The 22,395-nt window shown below is 41.3% G+C and overlaps 1 protein-coding gene across 5 annotated transcripts in view; it reads right to left on the minus strand.

The window, feature by feature from the left end:
* Positions 1–14,673, minus strand: part of LOC105440593 (calponin homology domain-containing protein DDB_G0272472-like) — a 47,615-nt gene extending 32,942 nt beyond the window's left edge. For 3 of the 5 annotated variants that reach the window (XM_030996183.1, XM_030996187.1, XM_030996186.1), the window contains exons 1-2: positions 9,175–9,211; positions 3,650–3,864 (exon numbers count right to left, since the gene is read on the minus strand). In XM_030996183.1, coding sequence (XP_030852043.1) covers positions 3,650–3,864; positions 9,175–9,196 — 237 coding nt within the window. In that variant the 5' untranslated portion in view covers positions 9,197–9,211. Of the gene's footprint in view, positions 1–3,649; positions 3,865–9,174; positions 9,212–14,593 lie in introns of those variants that run through there. The other 2 variants (XM_030996184.1, XM_030996185.1) reach the window with 2 other exon arrangements.
* Positions 14,674–22,395: the final 7,722 nt, after the last annotated feature.

The following is a 22,395-nucleotide window of genomic DNA, read 5'->3' on the forward strand; positions in this document are numbered from 1 at the left end:
AAGACAATTATGGCATTTCTTGATTCACAACATGTATATTTACAAACTGAGATTAACACTGCGAGTGATGTTAATGTTGTTATTGTAATGTAATGAGAGGAAATGAGAGGAAATTTGAGGAGATTTGTATCAACCAAAAAACGAATCAATATGTTGTGAATGATGAAAACAAATTATGGAAATAGAGATAGCTGTGAGTATATGTTTTGCCCTATCTCATCGCTGCTATGCGGGCCACATTTCAGTTATGTGCCATTTTATTATTACTATGTTAATGATCCGGGACCACACCAAAAGGGCTCCACGGGCCGCGGGTTGGCCACCCGTGCATTAACACGTTCGCAGAATATCGTTATTACAAGTTTTTTTTTTATATACATGTATGACCCTTTGATCTTATGACCCTAAAATCTAATCAGTTCAATGGCTCTGCAAGAAACATACGTCCCGAGTTTGATAGTAATCCATTCGTCAGTTCTAATAAGAAGGCGTTCACAAGCTAGTTTTGCATACATAATGAGCCCCATGACCTTTGACCTGTGACCCCAAAATCTAATCAGTTTATTAGCTCTGCCAGATACATACATGGTTTAAGTTTGGCAGGAATCCATTCATCGGTTCTTGAGATAACACGATCACGAGAACGGGACGTATGGATGGACCGACTGACAACCCAAAAACATAATGCCTCCGGCTACTTCGTAGCGGAGGCACAACAATTCACCGCACACCAAATGAATGTAATATTTAAAGGCAAATCCCACCAAGGCGTTGTGGCGTGCCCCTGTAATCCAGCTTAACAATTGAAGTTACAAACTGATTCAGCCGAGGAAGCAGGTTTGAAACTGACTCACGTCTTTCGGATAGTGACGTTAAAGGTCGGTCGTAAATAACCATATCTGATTGATACACGTCTGTAAGAAACCCAATAGACACACACACACACACACCAAATAGACAACTTATCTAAAAGAAAGCAGAAAATCAGAGAAGCAAACTGATGAAAGTTTCAATTAAATCTGACTAAATATAAGAAACTTATGAATTTTTGAAAGTTGTTATCACTATACGTATGGGCACTTCAAATTGGCTAAATCGGTAATGTCAATGTAATGTAGTGCAGGACTACTTTCCTATGTATTCCAACATACACTGTTGGTCATAATGGTGGAATAATTATTTTTACCCCAATTTATGGACTGATTTTCACAATGATTTATTTCTAATAGATCTAAATAATAGTATACATTGTCAGAATCTATTGAATATTAATTTGTGAGTGTTTGTTTTACGTGCCTGCTAAAGCATGAGTGTGCTACTATGCTAATCAACTAGGGGACCTACGTCCTTAAGTCATAACAGACAGTAATGAGGATTAATGCCTCACAAAAGGGCACTAATAGTGAGCTTTTGATTTGGGCACCCGACGTCGGCTACTACGAGGTACTGGAGCGTGGAGAAGTTGCGCAGCTCACGTTTGTTCCCTTCGCGTCAGTGCTTTCGATTTTTCACGTCGGTGCTTTCGTCGGTCATTTTTTAGATCAGGTGATTAAATATTTAATAAATTCACAGTGCACGAAAATCTGATACAAAGAATAACATGACAGAAAAAGAAAGTTAAAATGATGAAACAAAAAAACATGAGAAAAGGTGATAGAAGAATAAACAAAGGATAACATGAGGAGAGACAGAAAGAGAAAGTGATATAATGATAAAGAATTACATTGGAGGAGGTGGTTCAAGGTAGAAACAAAGAATAACATGGAAAGATAGAAAGAGGAATTGATATAATGATACAAACAAAGAATAACATAAGAGAAGGTGATAGAAGAAGGAAGAAACAAAGAATAACATAAGGAAAGACAGAAAGAGGAAGTGATAGAATGGTAAAACAAAGAATAACATAAAAGAAGGTGATAGAAGGATGAAACAAAGAATAACATAAGGAAAGACAGAAAGAGAAAGTGATAGAATGGTAAAACACAGAATAACATAAGAGAATATGTTGGAAGGAAGAAACAAAGAATAGCAAAATGAAAGACAGAAAGAAAAAGTGATAGAATGGTAAAACAAAGAATAACATAAAAGAAGGTGATAGAAGGAAGAAACAAAGAATAAAATAAGGACAGATAGAAAGAGGAAGTGATAGAATGATACAAACAAAGAATAACGTAAGAGAAGGTGATAGAAGGAAGAAACAAAGAATAACATAAGGAAATTTGCAATGATACGTTCACCCTAAATATAACTAGAAATATCGCAATCTGTATTGCTGCGCAATGCGAATGTATCCCCCGGCAGTGGCAGCAAGTTTGTGTCATCCTTATGTTCGAAGGAGGGATGAAGATCCCTTCTCCCCTCCCTGAAACAAAAGGATGATGTAGAGATCGCCACTAGTGGCTCAGACTATTGTCAAGACTAGGAGCAGCATCACCAAAACATTATGTGTGTAGATTAGAGTATAATGCATCTCTGTAGAAAATTTGAAAGAAATCTGTCAAGAAATGTGGCAGTTACATGTAGAGCGCACAAAAGACAGTCACCAAAATATGACCCTATAACAGACGGAACACAGGTGGCAGCATCACCAAACACTAAAAAGGTGTAGATGATTGTACCAAGACACACCTCCATACAACATTTGAAAGAAATCTGTCAAGAAATGTGGCAGTTGGAGCACATTAAAGACATATTTGACCTTTGACCATATCAAAGACGGAACAATGAGGGCAGCTTCACCCAAAGTGTCGATTGGTAACAAGATACATTTCTAATTCTCTATACAAAATTTGAAAGAAATCCATCATGAAATATGATCTGCAGAGCGCACACTAGACACCCACACAAATATGAACTCTTGACCCTATACAAGACGGAAAACTGGGGGCAGCATCACCAAAACCTATATGCTTGTAGATTATACCAAGATACATCTTTGTTGAAAATTTGAACAAAATCCCTCGAAAAATATGGCCTATAGCGCACACACAAGCCATCCAAAAAAATATGGCCTTTTAACCTATAGAAGACGGAACACTGGGGGCAGCATCACCAAAAGTTATAAGGTGTGTAGATTATACCAAGATACACCTCCATACAAAATTTGAAAGAAATCCGTCAAGGAATGATGCAGTAAGAGCGCACACAAGAATAAAATATGGCCTTTTACCCTATAAAAAACTGAACACTAGGGGCAGCATCACCAAAAGTTATGGGTGTGTAGATTATACCACGATACACCTCCATACAAAATTTGAAAGAAATTCGTCAAGGAATGTGGCAGTTAGAGCGCGCACAAGAATAAAATAATATGACGCGGTGGCGTAACGCTGCTGAATCCAAAGTACCCCACCGGCATACTGCCGGGGGATACAATTATTTCAAAGATGTTTTTATACAACCCCTTTATGAATCACATTTTCCCTAACCAATCAGTAAGAAAACGAAAGTTTATAAAATTGGAGAGGAGTTTGCAAGATATGTCACAGTGTTGCCAATTTGTGTTTCAATGATGACAACTTTGAAAATATATAACTTTCTTATTTCTAGTCGGTTTTTGCTCAAACTTTCACTGACCTGTTTCTCTCATTTTCCTGCTTTTATTAAAAGCAACTTAATATCAGGGTGGACTTCCTTTTTTAACACTCACCTTTGCTTTCTCCTGGACTCCCCTCTTCTCTTCTGCTTCAAGTTGTTTCTTTGTCTTCTCTAGCCTCCAGTTGGCTTTTCTCGATTCCTGCTCCTTAGTTGTTCTTTCCTCAATCCACATGTTGACCTTGTACTCAATGACCTTAGCTTTCTCCCCCTTCATCTTCTTCTCTTCTGCAATCTTCAGCTGTTTCTTCCTCTGCAGCATGGCCTGTACTGGATAAAGAGAAAAAAGAGAAAAGAGTGAGTGAGAGTGAGAAAGGGGGAGGAAGGAGAGGGAGAATTGAGAGAGAGGGAGAGTGAGAAAGGGGGAAGGGGAGGAGAGGCTGGAGAGAGAGAGAGAGAGAGAGAGAGTAAGAGAGAGAGGGAGAGTAAGAGAGAGAGGGAGAGTGAGAGAGGGAGAATGGGAGAGGCTGGATAGAGAGAGAGAGAGAGCAAGATAGAGAGGGAGAGTGAGAGAGAAGGGAGAGAGAGGGAGGAGAGTAGGGGAAGGGAGAGAAGAGAGTGAGAGAGAAAGGGGGAAGGAAGAGAAAGGGGAAGGAGAGGGAGAGTGAGAGATGGAAAAGGGGGAGGGGAGGGAGGGGGAGGGGGAGGAGGGGAGAGGAGGAGAAGATTCAGAATATGGTGAAAAGGTAAGGATCACGACACCTCACCAACAGCTAAGGTAAAGACAATACTCTCAATTTGTGGTCATAAAGGGTGCTAGAAATTCTAGCACCAACTTAAATAACATTTTACATCAAATACCACACTTTAAACAAAATGAAGTTAGCAAAACTTTAAACAATATGCGGCAAACGCTGGTAGCCCTCACCCAAAATCAACCAAATCTCCAAAATTTGCCACTTTCCTGAGCCGCGCCCCTGCAGCTTAAGTACATGTAGGGCTAGACGTAAAGGATAATATCCAGGTGCTTTTTTTTTCACTAGCCCCAAGGGATCATTCGCTTGAAAATACCCTTCACACATGAATCAGCAAATTAGGGAGGCGTGAGCTCTGCTCAGTCCAAACCATGGTTACATTGTGTAACATCTGCTCGTATAGTGTGTGCGAACAGCTATCCATACTTTCATCGCGGAGACAACGTGGCTCAATCTGCAAGTTACGCATTTGCGTACGCTTGCATATCACACGATACAGCTGTTTGGCTAAATTTAGCAAAACAACATAACTCTGCATGTACGTCTTTTTCGTCGAAAACTGCTATGAATATTGCAGCGTTTCGGAGGGGCTGTATCTTTTGATAGAAACATCAGTGAGACTTGAAATTTGAAATGTATCATTCTGATTACATTTTTAATTCAAATATCAAACAAAAATGGTAATAAACGATCCTAAATTGAAAAGTGAAAAATCGTTCAGACACCCTAACTTTACGATCGCTACACGATGGGGTTGACCTCTAACTGCCACTTCCGTAATTGTGCTGCTTCCGTATGATGCGCTGTATGAGTGTTATTCAGCGCATTATACGGCAGCAGCACATTACAAAGTGCCAGTCAGAGATCAACACCATTGTGTAGGGATCGTAAAGTCACACGCTCCAGTGAAAAGGGAGTTAAGCCGTATCGTTCTGGTAAGAAATTTGCAAGTATTTCGTTATTTTTACCTCCGATTTTTAAATTCAGGAGGTAATTAGGACTAGGTCTAAAAGTCCAACAAAATTCATCAAGGCCACTGTCCAATATTGGTCGGGTGCGGGAAAGTGTGATTTGGGACACATTTTAGGTGTTGTTCATATGTCTCTCCGTGAGACCCTACGGGAGCCGTTTAAGGCTATCTGGAATAGACTAGGCTAGCCCACTCCAGCAAAGCATAGAGAGTCAATAACTCATGACATCATGATAATGGCCTCCAAACTCAAAATTTCAATTTGCATATTATGACGTTAGCATATTTTTGGAAAATTGATTGTATCTCTGTACATATTGATCGATTTTCATGGCGTAATTTTGAATTCAGGAGGTAATTAGGACTAGGTCTAAAAGTCCAACAAAATTCATCAAGGCCACTGTCCAATATTGGTCGGGTGCGGGAAAGTGTGATTTGGGACACAATTTAGGTGTTGTTTATATGTCTCTCTGTGAGACCCTATGGGAGCTGTTAAGGCTATCTGGAATAGACCAGGCTAGCCCACTCCAGCAAAGCATAGAGAGTCAATGCTAATGCGTAATGACCTCTAGCACTGCATGCTTGCTGTGAGGCTGGTATTATTAGGTGATACGTACGAAGTCTACGTATCACCTTTTGATTTCGTCAAGATTTTCTTTTTTCTTTTTTTAATTTTTATTATTCTTCCTCGAATTTGTTCGCAGGATATCTCAAGACTGAATAAAGCCATTGTCATGAAACTTTCAATGATGACATATCTTAGTCTAACATAGAACTGTGTGACTTTTCAAAGACTAAAAAACATGGTGACATTATCCAGGCGCCATTTTGTGAAAATCAACTTATGATCATATCTTCATAACTGAAAAGTATTTCTCATTCATTATTATCACGATTAAGATCAATATCCGTCCGGTCAATTTCAGGTCAATAAACATGCGCAAATGCGCAAAAACTTAAAAATGCTCTAAATCATCCCCAAATTTTGTTTGTATACGTTTCAGGTCATATGGAGCATTTGACAAAAAATCACACTCACGTGCATGCTCACGTGCATGCTCGCGTTTTTTGCGCGTACTAGCATTTTGCAACATAGAATCGCCAAATTTTCTCTATCATCATACAGCGTGTTTCCACACAAAAAAAAGTAGAACCCGGATTATCTTTTCCGGATTGAAATACCGTGTCGCGGCGACACGGTATTAAACTAATCTGTTTCCACAGAGCGCAGCATTCCGATTCGCCCCGATTCCGTGTTCCAAGTCAGGAAAATGCCGTGTCAATCGGAAGTCAAGATTCAACCTTTGACCTCGATCGTGGATTCAGATCTACACAAGATTCCACGCTATTCTATTGTGACGTACATTTTTCATTGTTACGTACAGCGCGTATATAAACATATTATTGTATACGCGCGTATTTCAGAGTATTTTTCAACCAATCACGCTGCAGTGGTGATTGGGGCTTCGCGCACTCTGATGCTCCGCCAGACACGGTTTGTCGCTGTGTGTTTCCACAGAGATTTTACAGGGAGTTCGTTGGGGTCGACACGTCAAGATCCACCTCCCAGAGGTGGATCTGATAATCCGCATCTCGGTCAACTCGACCCGCTTGTGTTTCCACAGGAAAACTGACCCGGTATGACACGGTATGACACGGAAAATACCGTGTCGATGTTTTCTGTGGAAACACGCTGATATTTGGCACATTTTTCCAAGCATTTTGATAACTTGTTCATCTTTTAATAACGCAATGAGCGTCCGTCAAAGTTGACAGCGCGCGCGGACCTGCGTTATCTTTATCCACAATACATGAGCAAAAACATGCCTATACAAAATTCTTTGCAACTCTTCAGAATAGATAGGAACTCCCAATATTTTTTCATATTTAGATAGATTATGAGTCGGAAATATGATTTCATGTCTCTTTTGAGTTTTGACCCTCAATTAACTCATGACGTCATCATAATGGCCTCCAGACTCAAAATTTCAATTTGCATATTATGACGTCAGCATATTTTTGGAAAATTGATTGCATCTCTGTACATATTGATCGATTTTCTTTGAAATTTTGATATGTTCTAGCTGAAACAATTCTCTACAAATATATTGCCACAATTTTTCATTTTTACAAAGGCATCATGGCGTATTTTTGCGATTAAAGGAGGCATGTCAATTTTTCACATTTTGCGTGTATTCTCTACGGGACATGACTTTTTCTCAAAACTGGATTCTACACTCCTGTCTTTCGCAAGCAAAATATCCGTTGTTTTAGCTTAGTTTTCGCTGAGCGTCGAATATGTTGTAGCTGAGACAATAAGCTAACACACGTGTGCCTTTTATTTTTCGATCAGATGCTGGGATTATGCTCATATTTCACTTGCAAAGTAGGATTTGAGAATTCTATTTTTCCGTTTACGTGTAATCGCTATGGGAAATGTTTGGTATATCGGTAACGCACTTGACTTCCATCCTCGAGATCCATGTCTCCAACGATATTTGTCTTCACTTTTTTTTTTTTTGACCTTTCACTGTACCATTTCCTTTGATTATTAAAACACGTAGAATCGCAAATAATGTAATAAACAACCCTATTTACTTTATTATTACCTCATTTTCGCTTAATCCATTACTTTTTGCGTTTAATCCCTATAGGAGATGACTTTTTCTCAAATCTGGATTCTAAATTCCTGTGTTTTGAGCAAAATCGCCAATATTTCTGCTTGGATTTTGTTGATTTTTGTGGTATGTTGTAGCTGAGACAAGTTTCCACAAGATTTATGTAGACTATATAACATTATCATGACATTATCATAGTCAAAAATTCAATCATAGGTGACATGTCAATTATCATATATAACAATCCTCAATCGAATACCTGAAGGGGGCGCTATACCACTTTTAATCATCTGGAAGGCATTGTTCTCAATTGCATCTCTCTCTCCCTCTTGCTCTTTTTCCTTCTCCTCTCATGTTCTGCCCCTCTCCTTTTTTGGTCTGTCTCTGCATCTATCTATCTCTCTTCTGTTTCACCCTCTCCCACTCTCTCTCTCACTCTCTCTCTCTCTCTCTCTCTCTCTCTCTCTCTTGCCTTGCCTCCCTCTTATTCTCTTGGTCTGTCTCCCTCTGCCCTACAGTTGAAACTTGACTCATGGATAGACCATAATGGGAGTAGTAAACGAAAGATAAAATCGTGAAAATGCGTTTTTCATTATGTTACACATGAGCATACGTATCACCTAATTCGTCAAAGTGACGAATTAAAGTCTAGTTATACCTAGATCTATACACAAATATACACACCACACATTATTACAAAGACTGTACACAGTCATGTTGATGCAGCTGTAAGCAAAGTTTGACACTAGTAGGGTGTCTGATCGCGCACCTGGTTTTGTGTGCTAAAACCCTTCCCATAGACAACGCACACATCCCTATAGAGTCTATGAGTTTTAAAAAAGTTTTTAAAAATAAATTTAGATTCAAACCTTAATCTGTTGCGATCCTGAAGATGATACTGAATAAATGAGGTGTCATATGAAAGGGCAGATTAATTTCTATATTTCCAAAGGGGGGTCACTTCAAATTTCTAAAAAATATATTGGTCAAAACAGCGATTTAAATGCGTTTCCATGGCAACTTGGGAGAATTCCAACTTTTGAGAATCGACCCCCCCCCCCCCCCCCCCGAGGGATAATTACTTCAAGTCGTAAGGAATATGTTGATGTACTTTATTTCTCGCTAGCCCCAAGGGATCACATAGGATTTAAGTTTGAAAATACCCTTCCGCCACTTTCTGCATATAGCCTAATGCATTAGAATGCAGCTGTTGAGCAAAAAATGATAACTCGGCATGAACCACTGAAGTAGACTTGGGCATCTACTTAGACACCATAACCAGACATGTAATACTCACTGGAATGTATCAGGCTAGACATCCTTAACTTCCAGTATAGGTACGTCTGTTCGGTTGAGGTGTCGGTTGCATGAGAGAAAGAGTTCAGGTTGACTCTCTTCCACGGAAGCTTCCAATAGGAATAGCACCCTCTACTGATGAGGGTGGCTATTGTAGACTGCTATGCTCTGCCACACTCGTAGTCTGCTAATACAGTCTGCTTCGTGCTTGTAGTCTATATCATAAACTTCTATATTCCCCCCCCCCCCCCCTGTTTTAAAGAACTCATCCCAGGGAGAACCTAACCCCTCAAAATAAACTCGGGTGCCACAATCAGTGACTCAAACCCGCTAAGACCGGCTTTTGTAACAGCCAGGTCATGTCACAACATACAAAATTTATACAAAACGATGAATGTCGCCCCCCGGAAAAAAAACTTTTTCCCCTTCCTTTCCTTTAACAAAACCCTCCTCCCTTTGCCAACTACAAAGGGCAACCCCATTATACATCCCATAATAAAAACTTCACGCCCTCAAAGGGCAATTTCATTATAAACACAATATAATAGAAAAAAAATAGCAGGGAGGACCTCATCCATCCCTAACTTGTCAGACTTTACTGCGTCTGCTCCTCGGTCAGGTACTTCTCGTCCGACCTTCCTCAGACCCGCGACAGGGTCGGTGAAATCCCTCGTGCCCCACCTAGAGCCTTGGCAAGGTTCTCCAGGTTTTTCTCCAAGCCGGATATCCAAACTGGTAGACAAACCAGATATCTGGCTATCCAATCTTTTCACCAAACTAAACATCCGGTTATCAAAGATCTTCGCTAAACCAGATATTCGGTTATCCGATCGTCCCTCCAACTCTGACATCCGGGTCTCAAGTCTGGAAGGGGAAGGGGTGGCAGGAGTGCCCCGCGCCAGTTGCAAAGGCAATGTCCACCCTTCGCACCTCGGGCCCTCTGGTCTCGCCCGATTCGGTCGCCATCACTTTGGCCTGCCGGGAACAGCCGTACATGACCTTATGCGCGGAAAAAGTCCGGGCCGGCCCTAGTAGGGAATCTTCTCCACGAATTCCTGCGGGAGCACCCGCCCTAGACTTCTTCCTTCGGATTCTCCCGATCCTCTCCCCCGGAGCGTGCTACTCCAAAAATCGCCGTTTGGAATATTGCCCTAAATGGCATTCTGGGGGACTCTCCCCCATAATCCAAACGCGATCGGAAGTCAAACCAGCCTTGCAGAATGCCTACAGCCGCAAACATAAGAGAGGACTCCAACAGCTCAGGAGTAATCCCCCCATGCTTTTCCCGGAGTTCTAAAATACGCCCCGCTAGAACAGGGCTTACCCCAGGCATGGCCAGCAACTCCTCAAATGTACAACTATTAATAGTGACCTTCTCCATATTCCCACAGTGCTAGGTTAAATCCTTCCAACAATAGGACAAAACCTACAACAATAAAATAAATCCCAGAATATTAATTGATCTATTCAGCAATTATAAACACCCTACAACCGCAGGTGAATAATTGAACAGAACAATATACTAGGATATATTAGCACAATTGCAATCACAAGCACAATTGCAATCACAAGCACAAACACAAAAAACAAAGACCTAACCCTGTAATCGGCCGCCTATACCGATCCGATCAATTTTCAAGTTTTTGGCTATCAAATGCTCAAAAAATTCATGGCTGGGATTATTTTGTCATTTGGAGTTGTTGTAGGACCATGTAGTGCCTTTTCATGACTTTGGAATTAATAATATTGGTCTAAGAGCAGAGGCAAAACATGCGGGCCGCCATCTTGGATTATAATGCATATACCTACATTATAATCAAAGATCCAATCGCATGTTTTGCCTCTGCTCTTAGACCAACATTATTAAATTCAAAGTCATGAAAAGGCACTAAATATCAACAAACATGGTCTACAACAACTCTAAATGACAAAATCATCCCAGCCATAAATTTCTTTTAAGCATTTGATAGCCAAAAACTTGAAAATTTTTGTCATTAAAAAAAAAAAAAAAAAAAAAAAAAAAAAAAATTGACCGATTTTTTTTGTCGATCTTCCGATCCGATACCGATCAAAGGTGCGAGGGTGTCGCTCCGATCTTCCGGTCCGATCAGAGCCCCAACTTACAGGGTTACAAAGACCTCTAGATCAATTCACCGAACCGATATAAAATATCGAAAAGGAGCCTACTAAACTCAAGAATGAGCTATTGCTCGCCACTGGCGAGGTTCGATGAATAAAAGAAGGAGCTACACCCCTCCTTGGGCCCTAACCAACACACCAGAGACAGGATAGGATATATCCACCCCAGCACTGACTGTAATAAACCCAACGTCCTACTAAATTTAATCCCTAATATTATTAATCTCTAAGTCGATACTTATTCTTATATTCTAAAACTGTCCTAAAATATATAAGAAATAACAAATGCTATAATTGTCTATATAAGTAATACGCTAAGGCTCCGCGGGGGGCGCGACGTCTCGGGGAGCCTTTGTATTCTATTGTTTTTTAATGAGATCGCCGACCCAAGTTGGTGCGGCTATCTCCTCCTGAACCCTGCCCTCGGGGTGCCCGTGCCCGGTGCCATCGTCCACGGGGGAGTCTACTCTGTGGAATTGGCTATACTCCGCCCGAGGTCCTCCTCCGTGTCGACGTCCAGGGCGAAAACAGACGCGACATGCATAATGCAGGATATGCGTGACGACAGAGATACCTCATGGATATTCAACATTACATCGGTAGAAACACGACCGATGACTATCCACTCACATTAAGTTGCGTATTAAATGCACGATATACAGGGTCGGGATTACCCGAGTAAAGCATCTTTCTATAGGATATCCTTTGTAGTAGCTGCACAAGCAACAGAGATACACACGAAGCTTCCCGTCCACGTCCAAACTTAGAGACCTATTTCCATCATTATTGCCGCGATTTTTATATAGTTTTCGTGAATGGAGGTATGAAATCAAAGCTTATTTTGTGATTATGACGGTTAATGTATACTACATTTTGATTATCATTTTCTAAAGGAAAGTTTTCACAAGAAAACCATTGGACTGACAGTTCTGTCGCAAGCTGCCTTCAGTCTTCACACATACAGAACACACAGTGCAGTGTAACACCGGCACCACACACCGCAGGCGTCCTAGGCCTGCGGCGTCGGTGTTCGAGCTGTCTGGAGTTACGCTGGAGTGTGTGTGAGTTCAGCTGAGCTGAGCTCGAGTCGAAGAGATTCGACACTTTGAATTGTTATCTGTTGGTTTGCATCATTATTGCCGCGATTTCAATATAGTTTCGTGAATAGATTTACGAAACCTGAGCTTAGAATTAGTAAAAGTACTACTAATGTCTACGTTTTTAAACGACTGTCTGATTTTCTTGTGAAAATTTTACTTTGAAAAATGATTATCGAAATTCATGGTCAGAAATAATCACAATCTAGGGTCTATTAATTATGTTACAGTTCTTGCATCAAATCAATGCATGAAAACTTAGTTATTGAACTAGAAAAATGTTTTTTTTTTTTAAATAGGCAATTAGACCTATGAAGTATTAAGCCTGAAACCTTCGCCTACTAAACAAATCTCAACAAAGTGTAGGCTTATCCTTTTATGAATTAATGAAAAAGTAGCCCCAGAAAAAAGAGCCCCCGAAAGTTGAAAAAGTTGCCCCCGAAAATTTCCCAAAAATTTGAAATGGAGCCCCCGAAATGAAAAAACTTAGTTTTTTGCCTGCGCCCCCCCCCCCCCTCTAGAATCCCGCGGATTTCCGCGGGTCCTGAGTTGAGTGTATATATAATATAGGCGTGAGGTCCACGGGTTTCAAGGGCCATAAACCCCCAAAAGCTCGGGGGTTACGTTCTTCAAAGTTGGGGGGGGGGGGAGAGATCAGATCACGGCGAGTTGAGTGTATATACAATATAGGCGTGGGGTCCACGGGTTTCAAGGGGCCATAAACCCCCGAAAGCTTGGGGGGTTTAGGCGTTTAATTAGGGTCAGATGAGCATATTTTTAATACTTTATTTGTGACACTTGCGGGTCACTAATTGGCGTGGGGTCAATACGTAGTGTTGCGTACCAACTACGCTGGCCTACATTACTATATGCTGAGGGACGGAAAGAGGTACGCAAGATGAACGAAAACAACAATTCAACATGTTTAATTTTTTTCGGGTAGTTTCGGCGTAGAAACTTGACGCAGAAAGTACGCCTTTTTACGCAACACTACGCTACTTGACTACGCAACAGTACGCTACCCTACGCCAGATCGTCAAAGCAGTAAAAGCTTTCTACACAGTAAGCAACCATAAGCAAACCTGTACGCCAGCCTACGCATAACCTACGCAGGGACTATTTTCCCATTAATACGCAGCCTAATTTCTGCGTAGTCGGTACACCACACTACGGAACTCTACGCAGTTCCAGTGGCTTATAGAATAACTACAGGTACAGTTGGATCGTTTTTTTTTTTTTTTATATAAGGCCAAATTAAAAAAAAAACATGTTTAGCGTCCTGTTTTTTCGAAAAATGGGAAGGAGGAGGCCCTTTTTTTTTTTTTTTTTCTTTCAAAATTCCAACCACAGCCAGTTCAGTAATAAAAATATAAATAACCTAACCTAGATGTCTAGGTTCTATTTAATTCGCGAAAGGGAATTATAAATACAACAACTCCCTCCACCAACTAAACAAACAGTCCAAAAAATCTAAAGTATTTGCCCTAAACTAACCTAAAGATTGCTAAGAACTATTTCATTATTGGAAATTGTTTACACACTACAATTTGATTAAGTTATATATAATATTGAATAGAATTAACTTAACCAAGTCTGCGAAGAAGACTAGAATCCCCCCTCCACAGTAGGCGTTGTGGCGTGCGCCTGTAATCCAGCTAAAAAAGTGGAAGTTACAAACTGATTCAGCCGAGGATGCAGGTTCGAAACTGAGTCACGTCTTTCGGATGGTGACGTTTAAAGGTCGGTCCCAGACGTAAATAATCATATCTGATTGATACACGTCTGTAAAAACCCAATACACACACACACACAGTAGCAGAATTCATGGGAGCAGATCCCCCACGATATCCACTAAATCTAGATTTATTATCAGTAAGCTTTACGCCTCCGAAACAAATTAAACAAATCCAAACAGCTTGTCTTCAACAAATAATCACTAATTTTATTTGTCTCCTATTCCCTCTTTATTTTTAATTTAATTTAATAATTGCATGGCTACGAAGCCAAGCGGGTAGGTGGGCCTACACGGAACTGCTGGTAACACGAGCACTCACACACGTATAGTCTACAGATTACAGCCAATGATAAATCCACGTATCAAAAAATGAGTGAAGGAAAAGCCCGACAAAATCAGTCTAAAGGAGAAAAACAATGATTAGAAGTCAAAAGCAAAGGATTTCCTACCTTACAATCCACGAGAATCCCACCTCTCCAAACTCCTAAAGCAGTGTAAATACTTGGGCTTAATTGCAGAATACCCTACCACATTGCTAGTCTTCATATATTAGCCGTAGATATAGATTGGAAACTTCCACACCACAACACGTGAGGGAATGGGTACGTACTCCGGATCGGAAAATCTGGGTGAGCGAAACTTTCGCCGCCGCGCCCTGATTGGTCTATCCCCTCCAGCGAACGTGTGCGTGACTCCGGATCGGAAAATCTGGGTGAGCGAAACTTTCGCCGCCGCGCCCTGATTGGTCTATCCCCTCCAGCGAACGTGTGCGTGCGAATCTTGAATTCCGGAACTCCTCAAGACTCACGCTCGAAGGGATATGAATGGAAAAACGTAACCCAGCTGGGGATACAACCATCCCCCACGGTTATTCCTGGAATGTTTCCCACATTCCATCATCCATTCTTCTACAAATCACATTCACGCCATTCAATAAGAATGCTTCCATAAACATTCAACATGGCTGACCATATCTCATCCTGCTTAAAAGCCACCAGGTTGATATCCATCATTCCATCAAACCCAACATTAAACATACATAAAACAGGACATTCACCACACTAGTATTAAAACTAGCCACAAATAACATAACACATCCACTCACGAGAGATATAACACCATACTTCACTGCAGCCATCCAGCCATGGGCCTATACCCAGCCCCCACCAAACCTGTCAGCCCTTCACGGCTCTCGCTCCCGTAAAGGCACAGAAAGTTTAAAATTCACCATTTTAAAACAAATGGTCGGCCGGAACTATACGGGCACCACTCCCAACCGGAAAATTTGTTTCCACTAGGAAACTAGCGAGCGATACCCCGCACAGCCCCCAGCGCAATCCCGGCAAATTGAGGTCCATGCCCGTTTTGACAAATTAAAATTGACAAAACAACACAACAAGTTACCCCAAAACGGTGCATTTCGAGGTCCTAAAAGTCCATGATGCCAATGAAGTAGACTTGGGCATCTACTTAGACACCATAACCAGACATGTAATACTCACTGGAATGTATCAGGCTAGACATCCTTAACTTCCAGTATAGGTACGTCTGTTCGGTTGAAGAGTCGGTTGCGTGAGAGAAAGAGTTCAGGTTGATTCTCTTCCACGGAAGCTTCCAATAGGCACTATGAACATGACTGACAATGAGAGCGGACAAAATATACAGTTCCTCAGGTAGACAAAGGAACATCCCTTCACAGCTATTATGTAAAAAGGTGAATATGCATGTGACACCTGTTCTACACATTTTTACATAATAGCAGTAAGGGATGTTCCTTTGTCTACCTGAGGAACTGTATATTTTGTCCGCTCTCATTGTCAGTCATGTTCATAGTGAGGAATAGCGCCCTGCTATGCTCTGCTACACTCGTAGTCTGCTAATGCAGTCTGTGCTTCGTGCTTGTAGTCTATATCATAAACTACTATACCACTTTTTTGTCCATTCTGACCAAAATGATATGAATGTTGCAGAGTTTTTGAGGGGCTGTATATATACCAAACAAATCTCAGAGAGAATAAACTAAAAAAGAAATGGTTTCACTTTAGACAATATTTTGAGAGTGTTGGAAATGTGCTAACATAAACATGATCATGTATTTTTTGTTTGGTATTTTTTTTAAATTATATAATTAAAGTACTAATTTTGTCATAAATGTTTGTTTTTATCTGCCACAAAAGTTTTTGGCCGTGATGATTATTATCTGTGTCAAGCCATTATGTATGGAAATTATTTCTTTAATTATTTGTATACAGGCGCGTACGCAGGGGGGGGTTTGGGGGGTTAAACCCCCCCCCTTTGGAAATTTTTTGTGTGTAAACCCCCCTAAAAAAAACCTAAAACCCCCCCCCCCCCCCCTTTTGGATTTTTTTTTTTTTTTTTTTTTTTTTTTTGTAATTATTAAAAAAAAAAAAAAAAAAAAATTATTCCCATGGCCGACCTAAAAAAGGTGACCTTACCCCCCCCCCAACGGAGCAAAATGTCAAATTTCCAAATTTCGAGACCAAAAAAAAAAAATGTGTCCTCTTACCCCCCCCCCCCCCCCCCCCCCCCCCCCCCCCCCCCCCCCCCCCCCCCGCTTATTCAGCGGCTGGCTGAGTCGTTGCGAAATTTTCGGACCGATTTATAAATGTTAAAACCCCCCCCTTGAAAAAATCCTGCGTACGCGCCTGTTTGTATATGATATATGGATGTTCTGTATATGATGAAATTTGTTTTGAAAACCCTGTGGAAGGGGGAAAAAAAAAATTAATCACGGTCAGATGAGCATATTTTGATGCCTCATTATTTTGTTAACACTGGCAGTTAACTATTCTCACTTTCTTGCTCTCATTCTATTTTATTTCTCTTTAATATACTTTTTCAAGAAAAGTGGGGGGGGGGCTCGAGGCTCTCGATCCCCGCCGTACCTCGGGCCCTGACATGTAGGAATCTCAAGAATCATATTTTTTGCCTGGCTGTAAATTTAGAAATTTGTCATTTTCCAACAAACACATACAAACGTATAATTGACTAAAAAGTGAGGAAAAATTTCGGAAATTATGTCATTTCAGCATTATTTGTAATCCACCGTTGAGGAATTAGAAATAAACCACGTTTGAATTTGATTTCTCTCAAGCCCTCCCCCCCCCCCCCTCTATCAGTACGCCAGTATCTCCTCTTTTCCTTTTTTTCTTTCCCTTTCCTTCCATCTCTCTTATTTTTTTTTGATTGGGGGGGGGGGGGGTTAACAGCCTGGGAGGCAAGGCCCTTTCGGCCCCCCGATCTCCTTCTTCCCCCCCCCCCTTTTCTTTTCTTCTTCCTCTTCTTTCTTTCCCTTTTTCTCCTTTTTCCCTTTCCCTTCCTTTCCTTTCTTCTCTCTTTTTTTTTTTTTTTTTTTTTTTTTTGGGGGGGGGGGGGGGGCATATGGAAACGTTGTATCATCCGCTCAATCTGACTTGCGTGCATAGAACAAATAAGCATTTTTCCATGAAAAAGTGAAGTTTTCTAAAATGCAGGCGCGGATCCAGGATTTTCCAATGGGGGGGCCGGAAGTTTGAAAATTGCGCCGACCGTTTTTTTCAAGGTCTTATTAGAAGCACCATACCATTACAATTTTTGACATTTTCATCGGGGGGGGGGGGCTATAGCCTCTTATCCGAAAAAGTAACTTTCTGGTTTCACAATTCGGCTAGTGAGCGAAGCGAGCGAGCAACAATTTGAGCAAAATATGTATTTTGTGAAAGTGTTATTTATAACCAAAATAAACGAGAAAAGATATCAAAAAATCATATGCGGGTAGCTCGCTAACCCCCCCCCCCCCCCCCCCAATGACGCGCGAAGCGTGGAAGCTTTGACCTTTCATTAATTATTAGAGAAAGAAGACGATTTGTTGTACCATTCTCGACTCTTAATCCTTCTCTGAATTCAGTTTCCCCCCTCCCGCGCAAAGCGCGGAAGCTTTGACATTTTATAGTTTAATGAAATTATTAGAGAAAAAGATGATTCGTTGTTCCATTCTCGACTCTTAATCCTTTTCTGAATTTAGTTTACCCCCTCCCGCGCAAAGCGCAGAAGCTTTGACGTTTAATTAAATTATAAGGAAAAGGGGACGATTCTTTGTACCATTCTCGACTCTGAATCCTTGTCTGAATTGAGTTCCCGTCCCCCCCCCCCCCCCTCCCGCGCGTAGCAAGGAAGCTTTGACGTTTAATTAAATTATAAGGAAAAGGGGACGATTCTTTGTACCATTCTCGACTCTGAATCCTTGTCTGAATTGAGTTCCCGTCCCCCCCCCCTCCCGCGCGTAGCAAGGAAGCTTTGACGTTTAATTAAATTATAAGGAAAAGGGGACGATTCTTTGTACCATTCTCGACTCTTAATCCTTGTCTGAATTGAGTTCCCGTCCCCCCCCCCCCCCCCCCCTCCCGCGCGTAGCGCGGAAGCTTTGACGTTTAATTAAATTATAAGGAAAAGGGGACGATTCTTTGTACCATTCTCGACTCTTAATCCTTGTCTGAATTGAGTTCCCGTCCCCCCCCCCCCCCCCTCCCGCGCGTAGCGCGGAAGCTTTGACGTTTAATTAAATTAAAAGGAAAAGGGGACGATTCTTTGTACCATTCTCGACTCTTAATCCTTGTCTGAATTGAGTTCCCGTCCCCCCACCCTTCCGCGCGTAGCGCGGAAGCTTTGACGTTTAATTAAATTATAAGGAAAAGGGGACGATTCTTTGTACCATTCTCGACTCTTCCTTGTCTGAATTAGGTTTTCCCTTGCCCGTGTGATGCGCGTAAGCTTTGACGGTTCATTAAATTATTAGAGGAAGAAGACGAATCGTTTTACCATTCTCGTCTCTTAATCCTTCTTTGAATTCAGTTTTCCCCCTCCCACGCGAAGCGCGGAAACTTTGACGTTTCATTAAAATTATTAGAGAAAGAAGATGATTCGTTGCACCGTCATCGACTCTTTATCCTTATCTGAATTGAGTCCCCCCCCCCCCCCCCTTCTCGCGCGAAGCGCGGAAGCTTTGACGTTTCATTAGATTATTAGAGAAATTAGAAGACGATTCTTTGTACCGTTCTCGACTCTTAATCCTTGTCTGAATTGAGTTCCCGCCCCCCCCCCCCTCCTCCCGAGCGAAGCGCGGAAACGTTGACGTTTCATTAAATTATTAGAGAAAGAAGATGATTCGTTTTACCATTCTCGACTCCCAATCCTTGTCTGAATTCAGTCGCCCCCCTCCCGAGCGATGCGCGGAAGCTTCGACATTTCATTAAATTATTGGAGAAAGAAGACGATTCGTTGTACCGTTCTCTATTACACCTACCATGGATAAATCACGGCCGGGAGCGTCATAATTTTGTGTTATCGGGCGAGGGCCGGGGCCGGGGCGTAGCGACCAAGCAGGATTTTGCAATGTTGAATGCTGAAATTATGCATTCTAAAAAATCCCTAAGTCCGATATGTACGTTCTTTCCGCTATATTTATTTCTAGCTATATTTCTAAATTTCCTGGAAGACTTGTCCCCATATCGGGCCCAGGATCGCCGCCCCTGTCCATGATTACTACCAACATGAGTTCTAATACAATCACAAGCGAGTCGATACGAGCTGAATCCAAATGAAGGGCAAAATAAGAGTTGTGAAGCGGCCCTACCGTTAATTTAAAATTTGACTGTTGAGTATATAACTTCTATTTAAAAGACATCCAAAATATTGTGCCCTTTTCAAATTTCTCACTAAAGAGTGATGACCGCAGGGGCTGTTCTTAACGTTTAACTTTGAATCCGCGGCTCGAGATTTTATGCGGCCGGCCGGCGGCCCGGCCCCCCTCTATTCAATAACGTTTGCCAATGAGCCTTCTGGAATGTCCCCTAATCTCCCGATTACAGTTTTCCCATATTTGTCGTTACTGTCACTTAGCGCCATTTCCTTGCCTTTCCCCCTTTCTCACCAACTTTTCTTCCCCCCCCCCCCCCACACCCTCTCAGTGTTATCTAGGGTACGCACATGTATGTTCCCTCTCTTTGAAAGCACCCCTCTGTCTCCGGTGTGTAAAGTCAGTACGGGCCGGATTTTCGTGTATTGCGGGCCGGACTTTGTTTCGTGAAAAGTAACTCTTTATCGGAAATTTAGGGAACACAAATTCGGTCCCTCCGACCCCGGAGTTGGAGGGAGGGGGCCTTTTATTTATCTTTTCTCTTCTATTTTCTTTTCTCTTCTTTTTTCCTTTCTCTTCTCCTTTCTTTTCTCTTCTCCTTTTTTTCTCCTCTTCTCCTTTCTTTTTTTCTCTTCTTTTCTTCCTCTTTTTTTCTTCCTTTTTTTTGCGCCGCCAATAGGGGGGGCCGCGGCCGTTTCGGCCCCCCCCCCCCTGGATCCGCCACTGAAATGTGCGTTTCTTTCCAGCATTGGGGCGCCCAGAAGCCCATGAGGTAACATTTCATAAAGTATAATATAAAAAGACCATATGCAAATTTTCTGTACTTTTGCCGGAAAAAATACATTTATCCAGCACAATGTCGTCTCTTTTTGCGTTGGAGAAGAGAAAATAGCGAGTTTCAATCACACTTTGGCCGATCTCGCAAGCTCTCACTCGTTTCACTGTGGTCAAGAGACTTTGGGGCAAGCGGTTAATGAAAAAACTAATCGTTAGCTTTCTTCTGGTATCAAACTTATTTTGATTGATTGTATAATTTTGTCGGAATAAAGGAAACAAAAATGCTCGACCAACAACTCATCAGCGTCTGAATTGACCTTTTGACCTTGAATTCCCTGATGCAAGCGCACTAATGACGTGATCAGTAAATCGGTGTCTTTTATCGTAAAATGCGACACTTTCACAATGTTTATACATCTTTTTTTAATTATTAGTAAGATATAACATATTTTTTCTGATATCACTGAAGTTTTGGGTTTCATTTAATGAGTAATTTTGAAATAAGAGCCATTTTATTGTTTTAATTTACTGGATCGTACCATTAAAGTTGCAGGGTAGAAAGATGCATTTTCCAACCGCGCCAAATTTAATTTACGTTCCGACATTATGTTAAATGGGTTCGTGTTGTTAAGAATCCACTGATTTCTGCTCCAACAAACGTCCACATGCGGAGTCGTTTATCAACTAAATTATTCAAATTTATGGATGCTTCCTAGCTTCCCAGGTGTTTGTGTTGCTGTTGAAGCATTTCATCCACCTGCTATCATTCTTTGTACTCCAATTGCCAGAACGCAAATTTCATTTTGGTTTTATAGTTTCATCGGAGTCGTTTATCATATATATGTATTCAAATTTATGAATGCTTCCTCCCCAGGTGTTTGTGGTGTTTATGCATTTCATTCACCTGTTATTATTCTTTGTACTCCCATTGTCAGAATACAAAATGCATTTTGGTTATATAGTTTCATGCAATAAGTAAGTCAATAAAAGAGTATGTTCTGCACAATAAAAACAATGTAATGTGTCCCCTCATTTTGTAATAGTTAATTTACCCATTCACATAATGGAACTACCTGCCCGATGAAGCCATTGGCCTGTGACCCCTGAGCACTCAACTTAGTCAGTTCGTGCTCATATTCTTTTATGAGAATACAAGCAAACGTTTCCATATGGGGGGGGGGGGCAAGGCCCGCTCGGCCCCCCCCCCCCCCCCCCCCCCCCCCTGGATCCGCGCCCGAATCGCCAGGCTAAAAACCTGTATTGATCTACGTACAGCCAGCTCCGAAACTCTATGACGGGCTCCAATCCTCTGCGAAGTATCATAATAATCATAGAGATGATGAAAAAAAGGAAAAGAAAGTGACGATGAGTTGTAATTGATGTTATATAAATGTGCTGTAGTTGATGTTATATAAATTACGAGTGTTCTGAGATAAATTTAGTACAGAAATGCCCCTAAAGTAGTTGGAATCGCCATGCTTAAAACCTGTTTTGACACTGTACGTACAGCTAAAGCGGGCTCCAAAACTCTATGACGGGCTCCAATCCTCTGCGAAGTATTAAAATAATCATAGAAAATGATTCAAAAAGGAAAAGAAAGTGACGATTTGGTGAAACTGATGTTATATGTGTTGTGAGAAAAATGGGTACAGGGCCCTAAAATACTTCAAATCGCCAGGCTTGAAACTTTAATTGATCAACACAGCTTTAATAGTGGGCTTCTGATTATGATCATATCGGGTTCTACTAGTAATCATGATTCGATTTCTATAATATGAAAGGAAAAGAAAGAAATGATTTGATGTTAATTCATGTAAGCCTATATAGGCCTACGGTTTC

Source organism: Strongylocentrotus purpuratus, unplaced genomic scaffold (assembly GCF_000002235.5).
Source record: "Strongylocentrotus purpuratus isolate Spur 01 unplaced genomic scaffold, Spur_5.0 spur5_scaffold_3, whole genome shotgun sequence".
Classification (NCBI taxonomy): domain Eukaryota; kingdom Metazoa; phylum Echinodermata; class Echinoidea; order Camarodonta; family Strongylocentrotidae; genus Strongylocentrotus; species Strongylocentrotus purpuratus.